Here is a 14,561-nt window from a genome sequence, read left to right as displayed (position 1 = left end):
ATGAATCAGCTGTCATGTTCCCGAAAACACAGAACAAGTAAGAAGTTAGACCTCCAGTTCCTATACTTATATTCAGCATTATTGGGAACATTACTATAACTGTTTTACTGATTTTTTTTTAATATTTTTTATTTTCTGATTTTATATCATCTTGAAACTGTAATGTAGTGACATAAACATTTGGTACGGTTATGAAGTTCCTGGCAATTAACACAAGCTGTCAGCTGTCTGTGTCATGGTGAAAAAGCAGGCGGGTCTTATACACATTCATTACATTCTGCCTAGTGCTCAAATACTGCCTGCCACAATGGATTTAAAGGGATTGTATACTTTTAGATGAGTCCTATTTGTGTCTATACAATTGTAGTGGTTGCTTTGGTGTTTCCTTCCTCATACACTATGTTCTGTATATTATGGGACTTCTTTAAAAAATCATCAATACATGTATTTCTATTATTACAAAACCTAGCAATCCCATAATAAGGCACTGGTCCATAAGGCAGGATAAGTCCAAAATCCAAATACCCATAATATCCTCAATCTGTTAACAGAATGTAATTTCCTGATCACTTCAGGTACTATACAGTATATGACAGCGAGATAAAAGAGAAATCTTGCAGCTGTCACCCTGGCCAGTGTGCTTTTCTACACTTATTCTTGCTGTTCTTTCAGGAAATCCACCTGTACTTTTGTGTTAATAGATTAACTCCGATGCCATTGTCCATTGAGAGTGGTGGATAATGTGTTATCAGCTGTGTATAAAGGGAATACCTGTCACTTTTATCCTGCCTGTGATGATAATGAGACTTCTGGAAAGTCATCTTTTAAAGGAACAGGAGTCTAAAGAGCCCCAAATAACCAGTGGGAAAATTGCTATTTTTTTATACTGATTGTAACATTTTAAAACAATAGTCATTCTTTAAGTACTTTTAACTCCACAAGCTGATTTAAAATAGGTAATTTTCAGATGATACATTCCCTTTAAGTATAGATGCCATGCTTTTTAACTTATGTTTGTGAGTAGGCTTAAGTGTTGCAGGAGGCTGCCTTACTATTATAACATCATTATGTAATATTTTCAGGACCAAAAATTATCTATTGTTTTTCTAGAAGGGGGTGTTTATGAAATTGTGTTTGAATTAGATTATGTAGGGCACACAGGACACAGAGAGAAGAGGGTCCTGTGCAAGAACAATGAAAGGGCCTTTTGCAGTCCAATAGCTCATCCTAATGCACAAATCCCCCTGCTTTGGAGGTAGACATTGCCCCCTTACCTATTGGGCCCCTGTGCGGCTGCACCACTGATATGTCCGTCCCTGATGTAGGGTAATTACTGTAATATAGTGTGAAATTTACAGACATATGACTGTATACCAAACACAAAACCGATAGAAAAATGTTTATTTGTTATTTTTTACCTAAAAGGGACCTTTCAATGGGTTTTTACTGAGTGCCTTGTTCAATCGGTGCTGCCCTGATGATTCTGGAACAGTTTTTCTTTTTCTGCTGTGCCTATTTATTCCAAACTTGTGCCCCCTGGTTATCATAGTGCAAATTTTCCCTTCAACCAACTGGGTGTATAAAGCAAGCGCCCACAGAGAAGTTCTGTAAGACACGCTCAGTTGGTTAAAGGGAAAATTTGTACCATTATTACCAGGGACATAACTTTGCAACAAAGGAGCACAGAAGAAGAAGAAGAAAAACTTCCAAAATAAGTGAAACATCTCCAATCGGAGGAGGTACCATATTTTTCGAACTATGAGACGCACTTTTTCCCACCCAAATTTTGGGGGAAAATGGGGCTGCATCTTGTAGTCGGAATATAGTTACCAGGAGTGTGGTGGCAGCAGGAGTTTGGTGATTCTGCTGGCCCTGGTCGGGGAAGAGGGGGTGTTCGGTGGTCCCACTCTGCAGGGAGATGATATGACTCCCATCCCAGACTGGTGCGGCAGTATTTAGCGGTGTTCGGTGGTGGGGTGGGGCTCCGCCGACATGTTGTGAAAGCCCAGAACCCCCGCACACTTCCATTGCTGTGATCTCCAGGAAAATGGCTGTTGGAGATGGCGCATGCGCAGATTGAGATCTTGGCGATGAAATCTTGGGAGATGAGATCTTGATGCCGAAATCTCAATCTGTGCATACGCTGCCTACAGCGGCCATTGTCCCGGAGGCCACCGCATTGCAGCAATGGACGTGTGGGGGCTCCGGGCTTTCACAAAATGTTGGTGAAGCCCCCGTACCATCGACCACCACCGAACCTGCTGCACCAGTCTAGGATGGAAGTCATATCATCTCCCTTCAGAGTCGGACCACTTACTGCACCAGCGCTGCCAATTACCCCCCTCTCCTCCCGGTAAGCTGAATTTGGACTGTAAGAAGGACCCCCATTTGATGCATTTTTTTTTCCTCTATTATCCATCTGAAAATTTAGGGTGCGTCTTATAGTCCGAAAAATAGGGTAGTCGGTTTAAATTAAATATCCAGTGAAAGGACCCCTTTTAATACTGTAGTAGACCCCCTATGAGAAAATTTACTGTAACTGTATCTATAAGTGAAATATCCCAAGAATCGCCCTCCATTCTGTTTTTCTTGTGGTTATTGGAATTAATCCTATAAAATTCTATTTAGGACAAAAATCCTCAGACAAAGTGTCACCTTTGCAGCAATAAACTAAGCTCATTAATCTTTGAGGACCAGACAATGCCCGGGATCTGCATGGGCTCAGGTGTTATGGCTGCTGTTTGTCTCAATTAGCAATCCCTGCTTTCCCCCATGCCTCAGTTGAGTCACTTTTGGTATAAATTATTTACAAACTTTGAGTAACATGAGAATGTGTGCCAGTAACAAGTAAAAGGAATTATTAATGTTACAAGGGGATTGCCCTGTTTTGTAGTATCTCTGGGCGAGACACGGTAGAAACATTCTCATCTCTGCATGAATGACTCTTTTAGGTCTCCAGAGGCGCTAAGACATGGAGCTCGAATTTGGTCACTTTGATGAAAGGGATAAGACTTCCAGGAATGCACGAACATCTCGAATGAACGGATTGCCCAGTCCTACACACAGCGCCCACTGCAGTTTTTACAGAACCCGTACTTTGCAAGCTCTCAGCAACGAGAAGAAGGCTAAAAAGGTCCGCTTCTACCGTAATGGAGATCGATATTTCAAGGGAATAGTGTATGCCGTGTCTCCTGACCGATTCCGAAGTTTTGATGCCCTGCTGGCTGACCTCACCAGGTCACTCTCTGATAATATTAATTTGCCCCAGGGCGTTCGCTACATTTACACCATCGATGGAATCAACAAAATTTCCAGTATGGATGAACTGGAGGAAGGTGGGTTTAGATTTTCTTACCTTCTATATGACATTTATATAAAAAAAGTAATATTTTGGCTGAAATATATTTTACTTCTCCATATGAATCACATTATATCCTATGATACCACAATACTTTATACAAGTTCAAAATAAACTGGCGGAATATATGTTAAATTCAGCCTTTTTATACCAAAATGCGTTAGCAGAAGTAATTCAGCCCCACAGCCGTAGTGGAACCTCCTCCTCTCCTGAGGTGCCATATTCCGAGCTCACACCTCCCCCGTCAGATCTGCTGAATCAATCTCTCCTGTTGCCTAGCAGCACATAGTCGCTGTGCCGTCTAGTCCTAAAGCGTCTGCATCGTAAATCATTTCTTGCATTATTTTTTCCACTATTTTCCTAAATCGTGATAAATTTGCTACGTTTTCTCCCACGATTTTCCAAAATCGCTGTAAAAATGCAGAGTTTTTGTCCTAAGTTTTTAAAATTGTTTCCAAAATGTGGCAGTTTTGCAGTGATTTTAGAAAATGTGGGCAAAATTAGCACATTATGATGGCATCTTGGGAACATACCCTATCGATCATCTATCTATAATCTCCTATAAAGATCCCCTTGCTCAAGAAGTGCAGTTTAATCCAATGTATATGAGGCTTCCAGACCGTCCTCCAACAGCCAATGTAAACCGTGGTCTAAGAGGTTGGATTTGTCTTGCTGATTTGATTGTTTTTCTAGAGATAAGTGCCACTAGTCTGAATTGCCTGGCAGACACTCGTTGTCTGGTAAAACAACTTGCGTGTTCAGCAGAGATGGCTGTGCATATTAATAGAGAAGTTGGCCAGCATTTATATAATGTGTACAGCCATCTGTACGGAAAACACATGTTGTCTATTCAAGTAATTCATGGGGGACATTGTTGTATTGTATTTCATTTTATATTGTGAAAGGTGGATTCCAGGACACTATATGTGACTGCAGACCTCCGAATTGTGACAGCATGAGTGCTCGCACGACAATGATTCCCTGGCATTACCGATGCAAGCAGATGTGCAATTTCCATATTGTGGTCCCGTTCCAACTAGAGTCATTCACATTCTCTCAATAGAAGTGAAATGAAAGAAGCCAGATGAGTCTAGTCGTCATGTGGCCGCAAGAACCCAAATCATATCCATGTGAACCCGTGACCACTCGCTCACCCTGGGAATTCCGGGTAATCGCGAGAGCATGCGCACCACTTGCTATCAAAATTCATCAGTCTGCAGTCATATAAAATGACAGCAGACTTTTGTCCCAAGCCTTGGCCACCCTATATTAATGCACCATGCAATGCAATTACAAACCCGCAATCTATGATAAATCCCATTTTACATGTACCAGCGTAAAAAGACACACACACAAACACTGGGAGGACCTACAAACTCTTTGCAGATGTTGACTTTGGTGGGATCTGAAACAAGGACCCCAGCTTCGCAAGACTACAGCACTAACCATTGAGCCACCGTGCTGCGTAAAGGAAAAAATTTAATTTTTAGTCACTGCACCACCCACAAAAATGTAATAAAAGTCAATCCACATAGTATGTACCTCAAAAGGTTAAGAACAACAGCACCAGCTCACCACACACAAAATAAACCATAATACAGCCCAATTGACAGAAAAATACACAAACCTTATTTTTTTTTTAAGTTCAGAATATTTTTTCACCACTAAAATATTTTAAAAAAAAAATATATATATATATATAAACACGAAACAGAAAAAGCAATCACAAGTCCAAAGTTATTATGAAAAATCCATAAAAAAATTCTTTATTATAAAAAAGCATACAGATGAGGAAAGCAAAACACCACAATGTGAAATTAGCTAAAAAGCCAAGGCACTGACACATGCTGCAGACATCTCAAATATAAAGTAAATTACAGCAAGATAATATTGCGTTTAGATAAACACCCCTATGCCCTTTTTATAGATCAAGATATCAGGTGAAATTCTACAAACAAAACCCATTAGTAAATATATATATATATATATATATATATATATATATATATATATATATATATATGTGGTATTACACCATGACCTCATGTTTACATGTAATTTTTACTGCACAATTAATTCTGTAAAAATAGAGCTAAAACTAAAAAAAATGGCGGATTTGCATTTATTTTTCAAAATTTCCCACTACTTAGAATTTTTTTTTGCTATTTTGCCTTTGCCTACATGATAGGATGAATGATGTCATTCAAATCTAGAATTCGTCCCACAAAAAACAATCACTCATATGTCTGTATCGGCAGAAAAAAAAAAAATATTTATGGCCAATTGAAAAAGGAGGGGAAAAAATAAAAACATAACTAAACATGGCCTTAAGGGGTTAAAGGTTTTGTATCTAGTTTATAAGCATTTCCCTATCCATGATCTCTGGGAGGGTAGATCACTGAGATCTCAGCGACCCCAAGAACAGAGTTCTATTAAACCCTGTAAGTAAAATAGGCAAGGTTAAAAGGAATCTGTCAGCAAGTTTTTGCTATTTAATCTGAGAGCAGCATAATGTAGTAGCAGAGACCCTGCTTCCAGCGATGCCACTTGCTGTAGTTTCAATACAATCAGTGTTTTATTAGAAGGAGATTATCACTACACTATTAGGTCTCACGTGCAGGCAGTGCAGCTAATCTGAGTAACCCTGCCATCACTGATTAGCAGATTGCTGACCATGCATAATGTACACATGAAGCTGTCAATCAGTGGTGAGGGCAGGGTTATACAGAGCTCTGGATTCCGAGCACTGCTAGATCTAAAACAAAGAAAACGGATTCTATCAAAACTGCACCAAGCAGCCCAGTAAGTGGTACGTCACTGGAGCAGCCTCAGTGACGTCAGCAGGAGTCCCTGCAATTTCATACAACGAATTAACCCCTTAAATTAACCCCTACAAGTCCAAAATTTTACCCACAAACCCTCATCTAATTAATTGTGATAGACATAACAAAAAAAACATGAAATGAAATGGTTAACTATATGTAAACCATGTGTCATTTCATGTCGGGAAGGAGAATAATTATACAAAAGCCGGCAAATGTTTCTGCGGCTATTCTGCTATGATGAACTGTATGAATTTGTAATATATATATTAATGTGTCTCTATGACATGTATAAAATATGTATGTATGTATATATGTGTGTGTGTGTCTAGATCTATTCATTCTTTATTTAACCGGTCAGTGTGATTTTACTGTATTGGAAGAATTGCCGGCTTTTGCTAAAGGACACCGGGTGCGATTTTATCGCAAGTCACACATCTGGTCCGTTTTTAGTCCAATTTTTTCTCGCCCCCATAGACTTGTATTGTCGAATCCGATCCGAGAATCGGTGACAATCGCAGCATGCTGCGATTGTCTCGGTCCGAGGATCGGATCTGATCAAAAATCGCATGATGAGAGCAGCACCATAGAATAACATTTGATGCAATGAGATTTTTTATCGCATTGCATTCGTCCGATTTAATCGCTAGTGTGACCCCGGCCTTACAACAGAAAAATGAAGGAGCAGATCTGCACATGCTCGATCACTGCTCCCTTCAGACAGGGTTCTACAGAGTTTGTTTCTCTAAACACCCTCTGCTAAATTCATTCCAAGGCCACATTCACACGTTCAGTATTTGGTCAGTATTTTACCTCAGTATCTGTAAGCCAAAACCAGGAGTTGATGATAAATACAGAAGTGGTGATGGGTTTCTATTAAGCTTTCCTCTGATTGTTCCACTCCTGGTTTTGGCTTACAGATACTGAGGTAAAGAACTCTACAAATACTGAACGTGTGAAAGTGACCTTAATGAGAGCGCCAGAGATAGCCGAGACCAGCACTCCCGTTAGGAAGGAATGGAATGGAGGATCGCATGATCATCACAACTCTATTCACAGGGGCTTGTAGGAGTAAATCAGTAAATGACCTAATGTTTAAGTCAGATTTTTTTTCATTACCAGTTTTATTTATTTTTTCTTACACTTCACAGTCTGCAAATAAAAATGAGAAGGCTTTCAATTTTCACGCTGGACATTGAGGCTATTCTAGAATAATACTTCCTTGTCTTTTAAGGCTGGGGTCACACTGCGTTATGGCAGTCCGTTAACGCCGCCATAGACCCCCATTATGTGGCGCATCGCGACGTATGCTGTAAAGCGGCATACGTTCACGACGTGCCGTTATTCACTGACGGAGCCTCGGACCCAGACTGCAGCGTCTGAGGCTCCATCAGCGCTAGCGGTATAGCATAACGCATATCGCGTTATGCTATAGCGCTAACACATATCGCGTTATGCTATAGCGCTAACGCAGTCCGTCAACGCTATGTGTTGAACGGGCTGTTACGCTATGTGAACCTGGCCTAAGGAATCCAAATGTATATTAGCAGCAATAGATAGACCCTATCTTTTGTATTAAAGCATCTAATGAGCCTGTGCTAGTGTTATCATGAAAGCAGGAGGAGTTGTGACATCACCAATTGTGAATGTAGGATCCTGTGTTATTAGCTGTTGTAAGGTAGCGGCTTTCATGTCAAAAAGAGGCAGGGACCAAAAAAAGTTCAACTTAACCCCTTAACCCCCAAGGGTGGTTTGCACTTTCATGACCGGGCCAATTTTTACAATTCTGACCACTGTCCCTTTAAGAAATAATAACTCTGAAACGCTTCCATGGATCCCGGTGATTCTGACAATTTTTTCTCGTGACATATTGTACTTCATGTTAGTGGTAAAATTTCAATCAAATAGCTTGCGTTTGTTTGTGAAAAAAATGGAAATTTGGCGAAAATTTTGAAAATTTCGCAATTTTCCAACTTTGAATTTTTATGCCCTTAAATCACAGAAATACGGCACACAAAAAACTTAAGTAACATTTCCCACATGTTTACTTTACATCAGCACAATTTTGGAACCAAAATTTTTTTTTTGTTAGGAAGTAATAACGGTTAAAAGTTGACCAGCGATTTCTCATTTTTGCAACAACATTTTATTTTTACGGACCACATCATATTTGAAGCCACATTGAGGCGTCTATATGATAGAAAATACCCAAAAGTGACACCATTCTAAAAACTGCACCTCTTAAGGTGCTCAAAACCACATTCAAGAAGTTTATTAACCCTTCAGGTGCATCACAGGAATTTTTTTTGAATATTTAAAAAAAATGAACATTTAACTTTTTTTCACAAAAAAAATACTTCAGGTTCAATTTTTTTTATTTTACCAAGGGTAACAGGAGAATATGGACTGCAAAAGTTATTGTGCAGTTTGTCCTGAGTACGCGGATACCTGATATGTGGGGGGAACCACTGTTTCGGCGCAAGGCAGAGCTCAGAAGGGAAGGAGCGCCGTTTTACTTTTTGAATGCAAAATTGGCTGGAATTCAGATCGGATGCCATGTCACGTTTGGAGAGCCCCTGATGTACCTAAACAGTGGAAACCCCCCACAAGTGACCTCATTTTGGAAACTAGACCCCCCCCAAGGAACTTATCTAGATATGTGGTGAGAACTTTGAACCCACAAGGGCTTCACAGAAGTTTATAACGTACAGCCGTACTATTAAAAAATCATATTTTTTTCCACAAAAATGATCTTTTCACCCTCAATTCTTATTTTTCCAAGGGCAACAGGACCCTAAAAGTTATTGTGCAATTTGTCCTGAGTACGTTGATACCCCACATGTGGGGGTAAACCACTATTTGTGCGCATGGCAGAGCTCGGAAGGGAAGCAGCGCCATTTTATTTTTTTTGGCTGGAATTGAGATCGGACACCATGTCGCGTTTGGAAAGCCCCTGATGTACCAGAACAGTGAAAACCCCCAACAAATGACCCCATTTTGGAAACTAGACCCCCCCATGGAACTTATCTAGATGTGTGGTGAGCACTTTGAACCCCCCCGTGCTTCACAGAAGTTTATAACGCCCGGGCGTGAAAATAAAAAAATCGTATTTTTTCCACAAACATGATCTTTTAGTCACCAATTTTTTTTTTATTTTCCCAAGGGAACCAGGAGAAATTGGACCCCAAAAGTTGTTGTCCAATTTGTCCTGAGTACGCTGATACCCCATATGTGGAAGAAAACTACTGTCAGGGCTCGGAAGGGAAGTAGTGACGTTTTGGAATGCAGACTTTGATGGAATGGTCTGCCGGTGTCCTGTTGCTTTTGGAGAGCCCCTGATGTACCTAAACAGTAGAAACCCCCCACAAATGACCCCATTTTGGAAACTAGACCCCCTAAGGAACTTACTGTATCTAGATGTGTGGTGAGCACTTTGAACCCCCAAGGGCTTCGCAGAAGTTTCTAACGCCTGGGCGTGAAAATAAAAAAATCGTTTTTTTTCCACAAACATGATCATTTAGTCCCCAATTTTTTTATTTTCCCAAGGGTAACAGGAGAAACTGGACCCCAAAAGTTGTTGTCCAATTTGTCCTGAGTAGGCTAATACCCCATATGTGGGAGAAAACTACTGTATGGGCACACGTCGGGGCTCGGAAGGGAAGTAGTGACGTTTTGGAATGCAGACTTTGATGGAATGGTCTGCGGGTGTCATGTCGCGTTTGGAGAGCCCCTGATGTACCTAAACTATTGAAACTCCCCACAATTGACCCCATTTTGGAAACTAGACCCCCTAAGGAACTTATCTAGATGTGTGGTGAGCACTTTGAACCCCCAAGTGCTTCACAGAAGTTTATAACGCCCGGGCGTGAAAATGAAAAAATCGTTTTTTTCCACAAAAATGATAATTTTGCTCCCAATTTTTTATTTTCCTAAGGGTAACAGGAGAAATTGGACCCCAAAAGTTGTTTTGCAATTTGTCCTGAGTAGGCTGATACCCTATATGTGGGGGTAAAACACTGTTTGGGCACATGGCAGAGCTTGGAAGGGAAGGAGCACCATTTGACTTTTTCAACGCAGAATTGGCTGGAATTGAGATCAGACGCCATGTTGCATTTCGAGAGCACATGATGTGCCCAAACAGTGGAAACCCCCCAATTATAACACCAACCCTAGCCCCAACCCCAGCTCTAGCCCTAAGGGGAAAATGGAAATAAATACATTTTTTTTATTTTATTATTTTTCCCTAACTAAGGGGGTGATAACGGGGGGTTTGATTTACTATTTATAGTGGGTTTTTATGTTTGGCGGCTGTCGCACGCTAAAAGACGCTTTTTATTGTAAAAATAGTTTTTGCATCACCACATTTTGAGAGCTACAATTTTTCCATATTTTGACCCACCGAGTCATGTGAGGTCTTATTTTTTGCGGGACGAGTTGACTGTTTTATTGGTATCATTTTCGGGCATGTGACATCTTTTGATCGCTTTTTATTCCGATTTTTGGGACGCAGAATGAATAAAAACCAGCGTTTCATGAATTTCTTTTGGGGGGTGCGTTTACACCGTTCCGCGTGCGGTAAAATTGATAAAGCGATTTTATTCTTCGGGTCAGTACGATTACAGCGATACCTCATTTAGGTCTTTTTTTATGCTTGGGCGCTTTTATGCAATGAAAACAATTTTATATAAAAAATAATTATTTTTGCATCGCTTTATTCTGCGAGCTATAACTTAATTTTTTTGCTGATGATGCTGTATGGCGGCTCGTTTTTCGCGGGGCGAGATGACGTTTTCAGCGGTACCATGGATATTTGTATGCGTCTTTTTGATCGCGCGTTATTGCACTTTTTGTTCGGCGGTATGATAATAAATCATTATTTTTTGCTTCGTTTTTTATTTTTATTTTTTAAGGGGTTCCCTAAAGGGGTTAAATAATGGGACAGTTTTATAGGGCTGGTCGTTACGGACGTGGTGATACCAAATATGTGTACTTTTATTGTTTTTTTGTTTTTTTATTTCCAAAAAATGAATTTATTAGGGAATTTTTTTTTTTTTATTTAGCGATTTTTTTTAAAAAAAAAAATACTTTTACACTTTTTTTTTTTTTTTGTTAGCTGCACTTGGCGCTTTGCAGGCACTGAGGAGGCCAGCTACCTGCAGTCCCCCGAAGGTCCCCGTCACCATCTTGGATTCGGGGACCTGAAGGGATGGAGCCCCCCGCAGCAGCGCTGCACATTGCGCTGCTGTGGGGGGCTCAGGGAAGCACGGAGGGAGCCCCCTCCCTGCCGATGCTTCCCTTTAACCCCCAGCACACTGCGATCGTGTTTGATTGCGGTGTGCAAGGGGTTAATCAGCTGACACCCGTCCGCGATCAGCGGCGCTCACCACGTGGGCGCCGCTGATCATTGTGACGTACTATCCCGTCCCTAGGAATTAAGTCCCAGGGCACATGTATGGGATAGTACGTCACATGGCAGTAAGGGGTTAAAGGGAAGGTGCCATCCCAAAAAATTTTTTTCCGCAATTGAAAAAATAGAAAGAATTAATGTTTACATTTTCTTAAAAAATATTATCATTTGTTTTTAATTTTGCAAAATATCAAAAATATTTTTAAAGAGTTTGGCATTTCCACTCTTTAACACTAGGGGGAGCAGCTACTGAAATTTGGCACAAAAACCTAGTGTACGACTAGCTCACATTACTGCCCTGCAATAATTATGGGCGGAATCTGCTGACATGGGTGTGATGTCACTCCTCTCCTTCCTTTCTGGGTGTTTGGTAAGGGAAAAGAGAGGATGACATTTAGGAACACAGTGATCAGCCATTTTGATGGAGCCTGCAAAGTTACTGACTGTCTTTGCATGCAAAGTCTGGATCAGAACAGGTCATCAATCAGCAGAAATGTTTCCTGGATTTCTGTCGAGCAGAAAGACGGTCCATCCATGTGTATAAAACACAGCGCTCTATGTACAATCCCTGGCACCGAACAGGGTGCCCCCCATAGACCAGCACACTGCTCTCCTGAAATACTCTGTGCTGCTGTCACCCTGCTCCTTCCCCCATACATCTCCCTCTGTGACCCCCCCCCCATAGACCAGCACACTGCTCTCCTGAAATACTGTGTGCTGCTGTCACCCTGCTCCTTCCCCCATACATCTCCCTCTGTGACCCCCCCATAGACCAGCACACTGCTCTCCTGAAATACTCTGTGCTGCTGTCACCCTGCTCCTTCCCCCATACATCTCCCTCTGTGACCCCCCCCATAGACCAGCACACTGCTCTCCTGAAATACTCTGTGCTGCTGTCACCCTGCTCCTTCCGCCATATATCAGGCCCCTGGCGCCTCGCTTTCACACATCGCCAGGACAGGATCTGAGGAGGGGAATGGGGTCTCGGTCACCGAGGATGGCAGGCAGCAAGGATTCTGGGAGCAAGGTGATAGCAGCACAGAATATTTCAGGAGAGCAGTGCGCTGGTCTATGGGGGGCACAGAGGCAGATATATGGGGAGGAGCAGGGTGACAGCACCACGGAAATCCAGGAAACATTTCTGCTTATTGATGGCCTGTTCTGATCCAGAACCCCATTCCCCTCCTCAGATCCCGTCCTGGCGATGTGTGAAAGCGAGGCGACAGGTGCAGTCCGGGGTGACGCTGGGAAGCAGGCTGGGGGAAATGTAGCCATATAGTAACGATAAAAATGAGACCCTTCTCTTCAGCTGCCTCACCAGCCCTCCCCTGACTGCACCTAACTATTACCCCTGACCCGTGTGCAGGTGCTCAGCCAGAACCACCCTAGAATGGGTCCCCTTTTAGCAGATAATACTGCCATAGGGTTCTCACATAATACCGCCATATATTTCACACATAATGCCGCCATATACTTCACACATCATACCGCCATATAGATCATACACAATACCACCATGTAGATCGCACATAAAACCAGCAGGGTGACAGCAGCACAGAGTATTTCAGGAGAGCAGTATCACACGGGATAGGATTAGATACACGGCTCAGCAGTCAGTATCACACAGGATAGGATTAGATACACGGCTCAGCAGTCAGTATCACACAGGAGAGGATTAGCTACAGGGCTCAGCAGTAAGTATCTCACAGGATAGGATTAGATACACGGCTCAGCAGTAAGTATCACACAGGATATGATTAGATACACAGCTCAGCATACAGTACCACACATGATAGGATTAGATACACAGCTCAGCAGTCACTATCACACATGATAGGATTAGATGCATGGCTCAGCAGAAAGTATCACACAAGAGAGGATTAGATACACAGCTCAGCAGACAGTAGCATACAGGATAGGATTAGATACACAGCTCAGCAGTCAGTATCACACAGGAGAGGATTAGATACATGGCTCAGCAGTCCGTATCACACAGGAGAGGATTAGATACACGGCTCCGCAGTCAGTATCACTCATGATAGTCTGCTGATCCGTGTATCTAATCCTATCATGAGTGATACTGACTGCTGAGCCGTGTATCTAATCCTCTCCTGTGTGCTACTGTCTGCTGAGCTGTGTATCTAATCCTATCCTGTGTGATACTTTCTGCTGAGCCGTGTATCTAATTCTATCACACAAGAAAGGATTAGATACACAGCTCAGCAGTCAGCATCACACAGGATAGGATTAGATACACGGCTCAGCAGTCAGTATCACACAGGAGAGGATTACATACACGGCTCCGCAGTCAGTATCACACAGGATAGGATTAGATACACGGCTCAGCAGACAGTAGCACACAGGATAGGATTAGATACGCGGCTCAGGTGTCAGTATCACACAGGAGAGGATTAGATACACGGCTCAGCAGTCAGTATCACACATGATAGGATTAGATATGCGGCTCAGCAGACGGTATCACACAGGAGAGGATTAGATACACAGCTCAGCTCTCAGTATCACACAGGATAGGATTAGATACACGGATCAGCAGACTGTATCACACAGGATAGGATTACATACACGGCTCAGCAGTCAGAATCACACAAGAGAGGATTAGATACACAGCTCAGCAGACTGTATCACACAGGATAGGATTAGATACACGGATCAGCAGACTGTATCACACAGGATAGGATTAGATAAACGGATCAGCAGACAGTATCACACAGGATAGGATTAGATACACGGCTCAGCAGTCAGTATCACACAAGAGAGGATTAGATACACAGCTCAGCAGACTGTATCATACAGGATAGGATTAGATACATGGCTCAGCAGTCAGTATCACACAGGAGAGGATTAGATACACGGCTCAGCAGACAGTATCACACAGGATAGGATTAGATACACGGCTCAGCAGTCAGTATCACACAGGATAGTATTAGATACACGGCTCAGCAGACAGCATCAC

At 42.0% G+C, this 14,561-nt stretch overlaps 1 protein-coding gene across 2 annotated transcripts in view; it reads left to right on the top strand.

Annotated features, from left to right (window-relative positions):
* The window catches only part of DCX (doublecortin), a 174,212-nt gene that overhangs the window by 7,522 nt on the left and 152,129 nt on the right, over positions 1-14,561 (top strand). For both annotated transcript variants that reach the window (XM_073547660.1, XM_073547661.1), the window contains exon 2: positions 2,952-3,335. In XM_073547660.1, coding sequence (XP_073403761.1) covers positions 2,972-3,335 — 364 coding nt within the window. In that variant the 5' untranslated portion in view covers positions 2,952-2,971. The remainder of the gene's footprint in view (positions 1-2,951; positions 3,336-14,561) is intronic.

This window comes from Dendrobates tinctorius, unplaced genomic scaffold, assembly GCF_039654945.1.
Source record: "Dendrobates tinctorius isolate UK_male_01 unplaced genomic scaffold, ASM3965494v1 ptg000154l, whole genome shotgun sequence".
Taxonomy (NCBI): Eukaryota; Metazoa; Chordata; class Amphibia; order Anura; family Dendrobatidae; genus Dendrobates; species Dendrobates tinctorius.
Note: the sequence above shows the minus strand (reverse complement) of the source record. Positions and strands in the feature narration are given on the sequence as shown.